The 12220-nt window shown below is 35.8% G+C and overlaps 1 protein-coding gene across 1 annotated transcript in view; it reads right to left on the reverse strand.

Annotated features, from left to right (window-relative positions):
* The window catches only part of ADAMTS19 (ADAM metallopeptidase with thrombospondin type 1 motif 19), a gene marked incomplete at both ends in the record, with an annotated part of 162348 nt that overhangs the window by 1981 nt on the left and 148147 nt on the right, over positions 1-12220 (reverse strand). The window contains one exon of the mRNA XM_084304756.1: positions 1742-1919. Coding sequence (XP_084160882.1) covers positions 1742-1919 — 178 coding nt within the window. The remainder of the gene's footprint in view (positions 1-1741; positions 1920-12220) is intronic.

Raw genomic sequence — 12220 nt, forward strand, 5'->3', positions numbered from 1 at the left:
AGCCTAATTTTTGGTTGTACAAAATATGCATATTTTCATGTCCATTCTCATTTTTCTTTTGAAGCCATCTTTTACTTCATACACCTGTTTTACTTACCAAGGCCTCTTACACTGCTTACACTGCTTACACTTAGAACAATTTTGGATATTTGCACACTGAGTTATTCAAACTAGTGCATACATGCAATTAATATGGGAAAACAGGTAAATATAGGGCAGAAAAAACACACACCACCCAAAAATCATCAAAAACTTTGAACTGAAAGAAGTCAATCATTTTAATAGAAGCAAAATTGAAACTGAGAGCATATTTTAAAATGAATAGAGACAGATGATGAAATCCATATCACTTTCCACCAGAGCTAAATTCCAAACCCAGAGGTACATGATACAACATGATAGGAAAGGAACTGGAGGCCAAAATATTTAATATATGTAAGTGAAGCATAGTCTTATGAATTTTGAGATGTTAGTGTTTCCACTGGACTGGATTCTGACTACAGTAGCATGAGGTTGACCTGTGGATTACTAATAACTCATATAATCCGTTCTACAAGGACAACATAGCTCTTTGTTTTGTCTTCTTTTGTTTTGTGAATTTTACATTAAATCAGATTTTAACCAGTGTAAATATATTTTTTTCTCTGTAAAACTTTGTGGTTCATTTTACTCTGTGACACAAAGCTTCTTATACCTCACCAGGTGGATAGTGCCAATTAATGCAAAGAAGCCTCTTGCTCCTGTGAGATCAGTTGAACAAAGAAGGATAAAATATGAGGGGCAGCTTTACAACAGTGAAATAGTAGAGGAGAGCTCTGTAAGCAACATCTGTCATCTCATCCAGCAAAATGAAACAATGACCACTACACAGAAATGTTTGAGGGTTAACAACTTCAAAGAGAAATACCCTTTGCTGACTCAAAGGAAGGATTACACACAGCCTGAAATGTTAGACTTGCAGGAGTAATCCATTTGACAGGAGGGTTTATCTTAACAAGGGCTATGAAAATCATCTGGAAAGGGTATAGTGTCCTACAGCAAGCCCTTCAACAGTGCCCTAGTCATGATCAGGAAGCATGTACATGTACATTTTACAGAGTTAATGGCAAGGTCATCATCAACACCCCAGCAGGAAATGACAGTTAACAGAATTAACAGTTCAGTAGGTATGCATTAAAAATAAATAAATAACTCTTAAGATCAATAGACACATAAGTTCTTCCAGGAACGGCAAATCTCTTCATGTTAGCAATTTTCTTTCATATATCCTAATGCATCAGGCTTAGATTATAGACATCTGAACCAATGACAAGTGGAAAGAAATATTTGTATTGAGAAACCAGCGCCTCTTTAATCTCAAAAATATCATAAGAACATAGTTCGAAGAGTTTTTAAGAGAAAATCTGAGATTTTTTTTACTTTAGAAGTACTTGACAAAATTGAGTGGATAAAGAAATAAATTCTTAGCTCTAATATAAACATATTTTCATCTAGAATGTTTTGTGCCCATAATATGCAGTCTCATAATATGGTCCTTCCTTGGCTAACAAAACTCTTTACCATCGTGAGGTACAGTCTCTCATGTACATGCTGGAAAACTGAGGCACAGAGAGAAGTCTCTGAATAGAATTTTTATCTCCCAGGTCCCAGCCATATGCTTTTAAGTTGGCATCATCATTGCTCTACAGAGAAAGAACTAAACAGAAATTTCAAATAAGAATATGTCATTTTGGCTGCTTACCTAACCTGGGTGATGTTATTGTGTTAACATTAATTTTCTCATTGCAGGGATGGAGATGACAAGGTCTGTAGGCTGCAGGCTTTTCGGAGGAAAAACATTCATTGCCATGCCTTCCTGTGATCTTGTGCATACACTGGATGACTCGGGACTGCATTCCTTTGCCACAGGTAACAGAGCACTGGAACACACAGAAGACAGACATTCACTGGAAAGGTATTTTTGCCTGCAAAACATGAGGTGAAATGCTAGTCCAGCTGAAGTCAATGGCTGTTACTTCAGTTATCAGCAATCTGAGATTTCTGCCTTCTATTCAGTAGCCTATATGAAAGTCAACTCCTATATGAAATAACAAACCAAAAGGAAATACCACTGAAGTAGTGTTTCCATGTTTCCAGCACGCTGTGGCTGTCAAGGTCCACTTTGCAGAGCCAGTGATGAAACTGAAATGCAGCAACCTGGATGAAAGGAGCAAGGGCCATTCTCCTGTATTTGTCTTCTAATTTACTTTAATAATGGAAGTGAGAGTGATGGAACAAACAACAATGCTGATGCAGAGAAGCATTTTGAAATAAGCCATTACTCCTTCTGTCAGTGCAAATTGTCCTTTCCACTGAGAAGTTTAGAGTGTTTGCCTCCTCCTCCTGCCTTTGCTTTTGGTCTCCATGTTTTCATGTGTGTCCGACAAATAAAACCCATGCAATCCGTGACTGGCTGCTTGGCGTTCAATCAGCCTTCCCATCTTATTGCCACAAGGAATGAAGTGAGAAAACAGCTAAGTCATAATGTTCTACTTTTATCACAGTAACATAACAAATTAAAATGAAAACTTGGGCAATGTTTTACAAATGCATAAAAAACCTGTTCTGAGCAAATAAATTACACCTTTTCCCCTTCACTGACTTTTTATGCACAAAATTTAATGGGGCTTGAAGTGACATATGTTCCATTGCTTTAATTAAAAATTCATTGAAAAGAAAATTATGTTGCAATTTGCTCTTATGTGCTAGTGGTTTTCACTCACACATGGACACATTTCATTCAGTTTTGGAGAAATTTACAATACAGAACATCTTCAAGTATTCATCAACCTCTTGCAATGAATGGCATAAGCACTAGCTGAAAATTTATACCACTACACCCACATAATCCTGATAACATTTTTTTTTTCTAAAAAAAAAATCTCAATTTTGTAAATATTTACAAAACATTTCCTTGGGATGCTTCATGATACAGCAGGAAAAAATACTTAAATAAAGGACAAAGACAAGGAGAGGAACAGCAACCTATAACAACAAAGGTTTCCCAACCAGCCTCTCTCGAGATGGAGATATAGACTTTATCAAGCCTTCAAAGAAAGAAAAAAATTTGAATGCAGGAAGCACTGAAGTGTTTTATACCCTTTCCTTTTGTCAGTTATGTGCTTTTGGGTGACATTTTAAGCACTGTTACTAGGAGAAAAGATTTACACATTCCAAATGGGAAACAAGGGGGCTCCAGGGGAGTTAGATTCATGTTTCATACCGAAAGAGGTACAAAAGACTAGGATACATATTTAGTGTTTTCAGAAAGGACTAATAACATCGAAAGCACATTTCAGCTTGTAGTCACATGAAATAGCATTCTGTAGATGCAGTAAGTTGACTTGATTTTGCTCCTCAGTGATGTACATCAGGAGTAGCTCCACTAAGTCAATAAAGTTTCTGTAATTATTTGCAAAGTTAATCAGATACAATCTGCACAGTTCAAGGCTTGCAAAGACATTCAGTTAGGAAAACACTATTATCTGTTCAATACAAACCATCACTTAGCAAATGAACCAATATGCTGATTACAGAACAAAATCCAGCTAGTATTGAAGTCTTCCACACGCAGAAGTCTCTCATCAACTTTGAATTTAGTATACTGGTTTTACACTGCATGAAAAGAAGACTCTTAATTCCTTTTCCTGAATTCTCTACCTTTTTCCAGTGCAGCTAAAAATACTGTGACTTCCTATAATGGCCAACATTATACACATGACAAACATGCATAATTACACATACAGATACCCCAAATTTAATTGTCAGCAGCAGCCAGAACACTGATTTTTCATCTTGCCAAAATTCCATCCACTTCATGGATTCCTCTCTCCATTCTTCAGATAGGTAGCATGTGGGGAGGATGTAAATTTGTTTTTGTTCCTGGAAGATCAGGAATATGGTCAGAAATGCCTTAAAGATGTTATGTGATTGGTATATATTTCTCAAATTGCATTTCTTCCCAAAACATTCTGGTCACCCTGCCACAGATAGAGGCCAGGAATGAGGCCAGGAAGCTACCAAAGTGCATTATCTCCATAGAAGGACCTGTGAACGCACTGGCTGTCTCACAGCCTGCTTGTGTACAGACTTTCCAGATGAGGGGCAAGCTGGGAGATTTCCTTGTGGAGAGCACTCTGGCTGCAGCCACATCTTATTTATATCAAATGAGCACCAACCTGAAAGATTCTACTGATTGCAATGCATCTGAGACAATACTCAATGAGTAGACAGTTCTTTCTCAGGTAACCACTGTGTAAACCCTTAATATCTACACAGAAATTGGCAAGATTTTGGCATTAAAATCTTAATTGGCAAATTAACTTCCCTTTAATGACTGAGCTGCTGCTAACTTTTCTGGGATATTTCAGAGAGCTCTATGAAGCATTACACTGTGTTTTGTTGGTGGTGGTGGTGTTTGGTTGTTGTTGTTGTTGTTTTTAATCAAAAAAATGTATACAGCTTCCAAACAATTCATTTTGTGTTGCATGACCTACACGCTATCATCCATCATTTAGAGGAGGAAAACAATGCTGAACGATACTAAAATGATACGTTTCAGTTCATATGGGAAGTATGTGGCAAAGCAAGAAATAAGACATTTCCCTTCACCTTCCCTCCCCTTTTATCTACTTTTCTCTTCACAGAAGTGTCTAACTTTGTATTTATTCATATTTTATAAAACTGAGAGCTTTTATTAAATTTTGAAAGATGTTCAGTGAGAACTGTGAAGAGAAAGGGCTGCAATCCAAAACATTCAAATTCAGTCCCATTAGTTTAGTCTACCCTGGTCACATATCAGAAGAAGCAGTGCTGTCTGACTTCAGAATTAACAGTTCTATTAATTGGAAGCCAGAAAAAAATGAGAAGAAAATCACTTTACCATAGCTCTATTATCTCATGTTCAAAGTAATGTGAAATTTAATATCTAATAAAAACATTTACACATGGGACACATACAGAAAAAAAAAATAAATATTTCTAGTCATTTTAAAAGCAACTGGAAATAAAATGAAAAATTTCAGACATAACATCTTATTTGCATAAAAGTAGGGAAAACACACTTCAGGTATGGCATTTGCTAGTGACACACACGAACTGAGATTGCGTGTCTCCATGAAGTATCCTGACATGTAAATGAATTTGTACTACATACATACCAGCCAGCTGCTGGGATAACTGAGAGCAGCAAATGACTATTGGAGGATAAAAGGCATCCACAACATTTTTTCTTTATGGCTCTGAAAACGTATAGACTTGTTCCATCTTCTCCAGAATACACCTCAATTTCTGCAAACCAGCTAGATGCAACACAGAGCAACAACTCTGATCCTCATTACAATACTCACTCTACTGCATGAACATCTTTACATCTAGCTCTGTACACTAATGCCTCTTAACTTTGCCTCACTTTTGGATTTTTCTCACTGAAAATGTTTGCCCAGAGTGAAATACTGTTCAGTGGATGTGCAGGTATCACATTTTAGGTAGCACTGCTAGTGTGTAGTCAAAGCTACACAGCTTCTGTATACTTGTGCGGTTTCCAAGTTTAAAACTAACAAGATTTTCAATTTAAAACCGTACTTTCACCTTCACATACTATGCTATGAATTTAATCATAAAGCAGTCCATCTGACAAAACTGAATATATTTTCCACAATTTTAAATATATATATATATATATATATATATATACACGTAGTGTAAAGCTTATGTACATAAAATTTGCAGAAAATGGCCACTCCAAACAAATCCATAGCAACTTGCTACGGATCCAGGAGATCTTCGATTAGTTTCAACCCACAAGTTTTGTGACTAGGGAATGGAGAATGTTTTTCTAGAGCTCTTCTCCCCACATCTCCCAAATGTCACACTTGCACATGCTACACTTTATTTTTGTGGTGGTTAATTACAGTTTAATTTTCACTGTTCAGATGACCTACATTTTAAGGCCATGTAACTGATTAGCAAAATTCCCGTAGGACAACTGTACTTGTAGGTTTAGACTAAATGTTCTAATACGCAGCCGGAGGTTTTTTATGTGGCTGTTAATCTGTGCATTTTGGACACATTCCTAAAGGTACTGTAAAACCGTTCAAGCAGCAAGACATGTAAAATATTCCTGTTAAAGATTACAAGAAAATCCTGGATAAATATAGTTAACAGACTTTTATATTATTATTATTTTTTTCTCTCAAATAAAATCTACCCACCCTATTTGAATTTTGTCCTACTTTTGAACTTCTTTTAGACATAATTTCAAGGACAGAAATCTAGGCGTTAAATATAACAATCCTTACACTTGGCATGCACACCAGTTACCCAAGATTCCTTCCTTCTGTTCCCTGCCAAAGATATATATTCTGGAGAGAATACATATTCCCATGGCCAACAGCTGAAGAAGGTGCTGTAATGCCTTAGTTGCTTCCAGCTGGCCTTCAAACGAAGTAGGAATTCCTAAATTAAGGGAAAAATTGTCACTGGCAGACAGTAATGGTCAAATTGCATCCTTCTTCCAAGACAACAGGCAATCACTGCAGAGGTCGATAGGATCCACAATGAAAAACCCAGTCTGTGGCAATATTAACAGAATTGACTTGGACAATTTATTTTCAAGAATAAGTGGATTGTTCAATAAAAGGGTTTTACAAGTCTAAGTAGCATTAAAAATGGAGAGAGATGTGCTCATAAGGAAACTCAGTGATGAGTTCTACTGGAAATTATTAGCAGAGCATTCCTAATCATTTATGTATAGGTTCATCAGTTCCAGCATTCAAGCAGTTTCAACCTTTTCATAAAGTGAGTGTAAAACAAGGGTAGCAAGCAATCAGATATTAGCAACAGGACTAGTATTTGCTTTCATGTCTGCAATCTTTTTGTGTACCTTTTGTTTTTATAAAGTTCACTTTTGAAGGCAGGTAGTAGGTAAGGTAGTGCATTTGTTTTCAATAAATGGAGTTTAACAATATTCTTATTTTTAAAGGTTACTAGATACAGTAAGTTATCTGCAGTTTACTTAACCTTTTTTTTTTTTTTTTAATAAGACCATTTGTGAATAGCACAACTAATAGGGACTAATAGATCCAAACATAAGATGAAGTCTGAGTTCTCCTATGCATCATTTCCAGGAAGGTCTTTATGCCTCTCTCATTTCTGACACACCCAACACCTCAGTATATGAATGCCAAATTTAAAATTCAGAACTTGTGCTAAGTTTAGCTGAAAAAAACCTGCTGTTGGTTTCTGCTAAGTTTAGCAAGCTTGAGCTGTCCTTACTTATTTTTATTTTTCTTTTTTTTCTCTGTTTTTCTTTTTCTTTCAAGTTCTTCTTTCTTGAGTGTCAATTAATACTATGTAAATGTTCAAAAGACATAAGAGTTGAAAGGAAGACAGACAGCTAAAGTCCACATTTGATAAGCTGGGCTACAGACAAGATTTATATGTAGGAAGTCCTCATCACTTGGTCTAAAGAACCCGGATCTTCCTTTTCTGTTTCTATTTTTTTAACCATTGTTAGCTTCCAATAGAAATCAATTATATTTTTTCATGGAAAATGAGAAACTGCCTTTGGTAACAAGACAAGAAACAACTAAAAGTTTACAAGTAAGATTTGATTGTGGAATACGACAAGGAATTTGGTTTAACATGAATATTAAGGAAACAACAAAAAAAAAATTGTTTTTGCTATGACAGCATATGAAAATTTCTCCCTTGACAATGCTCTAGACTGGCATTAATCATTTACTCTGAATCAATAGTAGGGTTTGTCAGGCTTCAGTCTTAGCAGGCTCACTGGACTCAAGTCGGAAATATCAAATTCTTTGTCCACAGGTGACACCTAGGTTCAGTTCCCCCATTTCTTTTTAGATGAACTAGTTAAACATGATCACTCACTTCATGACTGAATAAACCTGAGCATCCCAATGAATCTAGTCTCTTTTGTTAGGACAGTTATACTTACTAGTTTGTTCAGGAAGCCTGCTGAGATTCTTCCTCAAGGTATGCAACATTGGGTTAATTCACAAAATCCTGTATGTAATAGGGAATTTAGACTAGATAATGTTAGGGTACAACAAATCCTGTGAGAAAGATGAAAACTACTGGAGGGACAAGAACCTCTTCACATTCAGGGGTGATAAATACCACAATGTACTTACTGGTTATGCAAGAAGACCCTTGGATTTGGAAGGGGAAATCCCTTGCAAGGCTAAAGAGTTATTAATGTAGCACATAAGATAGGTTTGGATCCCTTTGGAACTAAGAAAAGAGAAAAACTGAGGGTTTTTTTTGTTGTTGTTTGTTTTTTGTTTGTTTGATTTTTTTCAGGTAAAGCTAGGCAGGTACATTTATCTTTAATCATAAATGTGATATACTTGCTAAATCAACTGAAGACCTTTTTAATTTATAGATATACAGGTTAAACATAAAATTATTTACATGCTTCTGAGTGAAGCATTAGTCTATTTTTGCAGTTCTATAAATTTTATTTTATTTATCTTTCATGTTTTTTAAAAGCAATAAACATACAAAGATGAAACCAAATTGTATTGGGTGTATGTGGCAAGGGTTTGGTAGCAGCGGGGCTGCAGGGGTGGCCTCTGTGAGCAGAGCCTAGCAGCTGCCCCATGTCAGAGCACAGCCTGCTGGCTCCAAAAGGGACCCAGTGTTGGCCAGAGCCACCAGCAATGCTGGGTGGGCCTTCTGGAGAGCAGATTGAAGGAATGGGAAAAAAAAATAAAAATGCTGTGCAGCACAGCAGCAGAGAGGAATGAGAAAATGGGAGAGAACCATCCCTCTGCAGCCCACCAGGTCAGTTCAGCAGGAGACCAGGAGGTGCTCCACGCACAGAGCAGCAGTTTCCCTGCGCCCTGTGGAGAGGCAGGCCATCCCTCTGCAGCCCGTGAGCACATGAGCAGATCTCCATGCTGCAGCCTTACCTTAACCCTTGAGCCCTTTTCATCATATTTTCTTCCCCTCTTCCATTGAGAAGGGGGATCCAGAGACCAGTGTGGTGCAGTTTAGTTGCCCATAAGGGTGAAACCACCACAAATGTTTAACTTCGTTTTTGATAAGATAGATCTGTGATATCTGTGATACTCTTACATGAGAGAAGTGAAAGCTAACCATATGAGAAGCATTTTTTAAGGATCTTTGCTCTTCTGTCAATGAAACAAGCAACTCCAGTGAACAGCACTTTTACAGAACTAGTAAATTGTTGTCAATATATTTCAAAGAATCACAGAATTGAAGGGGCCGGAAGGGACCTTGAAAGATCATTGGGTCCAACCCCCCTGCCAAAGCAGGTTCCTTAGAGCAGGCTACCCAGGTAGGTGTCCAGACAGGCCTTGAATATCTCCAGAGAAGGAGGCTCTACAACCTCCCTGGGCAGCCTGTTCCAGTGCTCCATCACCCTCACCGTGAAGAAATTCTTTTGCATGTTGGTGCGGAACTTCCTGTGCTCTATCTTGTGACCACTACTCCTTGTCCTGTCCCCGCAAGGAGTAATTGTCACAAGATATGGATATTTTAACAATTTACAGATATTTTAACAATTCTATAGGTACCGTATATTTGTCTGAGACTATATGTTATTTTTAAAGGATGTCAGAGAAGAAACTGGAAGAATACAGTTATCTGTATGAGCTGCGTGATAAAACTGGTTATACAGATGATTATACAAAACTGTTTAAGAGGACTCACCCTCTGTGCATTAGACTAAATTTTGTGTTGCCGACACCTGGTAAAAACTAATTTCTGTAGCATATTGTATATATTACTGCTATTAATGTGTAGTCGTAAATAAGACATTATTACATCTCAGACTTTCACGTTAGATATGGCAGTTTCACAGAAGAAAACCTTCCATTGATTTTAACTATTAAACAGCCAAACGAGAATACGACGATATGGAAGCAGTTAGGTTTGAAGATCTTGTAGTTATTTATTTTTTCTACAAAATTAATTGGACTATTATTAATTGGACAGATTATTATTATTAATTGGACAGGTTATTAAAAATCTGTCCAAAATAAATTCTTAAAAATCATTGAAATGTTAGCCTCTGAGTTTAAGGCTTTAAGTTTGATAATTTAATATATCATGAGGCTGTTCTGTAGAAAACCTTCCAGGGAAAATCAAAGCTCATCAGGACAAACCTTTAGTTAAAGGCATTTCATTAGCATTGCTAATTAAAAGACAATTGGAAGAAACCGTTAAAAACATAAATGCCATAGGAGAGGAACAAATCTTCATGAAACCCCTCTCTTTCAGAAATTTCTACTTTCATATATTTCAGAAATTAAAGAAACCTATGTGAAAAGCTGTTGTGTACCATATAAAATTAAGTATTTGACTTTGATTTTTTTTCCAGTAGTAGAAGTAAAAATGAAAGAGCTCATCCCTAACAATGACTTTATTCCATTCAATTTAGCAAATTTTAAGTAATGAAGATCTGAAGTAATATCAAGTTACTAAGTTAAATGAATGTGAATGAATGATACTAAAAAAAAAAAAAAAGAAAAAGAAAGAAAAGAAAAGAAAAAGCAAACAAACATCAGTTAATGAGGAAACTGAACTTTAAGAGTTTATTGTTTGTTTGTTTGTTTGTTTGACTGAAATACCATGATCTCACATATAGGCCATTAATTTTGAAAAAAAAAAAATCCTTAAAAGAGTAACAAGGAAAATGAATTAGAAAATGACTAACAATTATCAACAAAATTTCTGCTGATTAATTTTATCTTTAAAATATGTAGACACAATAAATGCAAGAATATGGATCTCCAGAAAATTCTATATTAATAGGAAATTCATGAACTGAAAGGGTTTCATTATGTGTGATGATGTCACCCAAAGGCATGAATGTCCTGAGAGAACTACCAGAAGGCCAGGAAATAGACAATGTTAACCAGTCTGAGTTGCTGTGATCCTGTGATAAATTTACCAAAGAACAATCATTACTTTTGGGTGAACTCTGTTTTATGTCAACATTAGTGGAGTTATTTGTGGCAAGATTAGATGAAGGAACTCTGGAGATTAAACATAAATCTTTGAACAACAGCCTGAAACAGCACAGATAAGGCAGAAAAGTAAATCTTTCTTCCAGTAATTAAAAATCTATAATATTCCCTGCAATTCATTAAAACTGGTAAATGAATTTAATTTAAAACAGTAATTTCAAAATAATTTTCAAGATAAAATATATATAAATATAAATATATATAAATATATATATTTATATAAATATATATATTTATATAAATATATAAAAAATATATTAAAATGTAGAAATACTTTCAGGTAGTATTCAAAAAGAAATCTTTAGAAAACAGTAAAAAGCGAGAATCACATATATTAAGACAAAATACCAAACAAGAAACAACATTTTTGTGGCAAAAAGAGAACTTTTTAGAGGATCAATTTTGTCTCAAGAAAGTAGTATTCACCTGAAGTAGTATTATTTACATTAACTGTGTAAAAGATAGGATAAAAAATGCATGAAAGAAAAAAGTTTTCCAGCACATAGAAATCATCTAGATCCCACAAGAGCAAAAGGATTACATAAATTCTAACAGAACCCAAGTCAACAAGCTAAATGAACTACACATTGGCAGATGATACAGTCAGACGCTGAAGAAAACTTTTGGAAGGACAGAGAGATGATCTTAGCGATGGAGATACACCAGGCCTATTGGACTGTCTCAGCACTGGATTGAGTGACTGGATTTTCCTGTGCATATTGACAGTTTTGGAATGATTTGTCAGCTATCAGAGAAAAGGATCTAGGCATCATCATGAACAGACTGATGAAATAATTTGCCCAATGCATATCACCAAGTAAAAACAAGAAACAGAAAACAGAGTTACGAACGTGCAGCAAAAGTCTACACTGAAAAGATGAAATAAGTTTATGGTTCAAAATGTCAGGGAGCTGCTGTTCTCCAGATTTGGGACTAGCTGTGAAATGCCAGCTAAGCCGCAGTGTTTTCAGGTGTATACTGAGATAATACCTACTGTTTTACACTATAGCCTCAAGTATATCATCAGTCATTGTAGATTGGAGATTCTTACATGGAACATGGATTGTATGTATGCAACACTCATTTCAGTTTAAAGTCTAAGAAAATAAAAGAGAAGCTGGTGTTCTTGTTTTTCTTGTATCCCTTCCTGGCCCCCATAGGCC

The sequence above is a fragment of the Netta rufina genome (genome assembly GCF_964035555.1).
Source record: "Netta rufina genome assembly, chromosome: Z".
Lineage (NCBI taxonomy): Eukaryota > Metazoa > Chordata > Aves > Anseriformes > Anatidae > Netta > Netta rufina.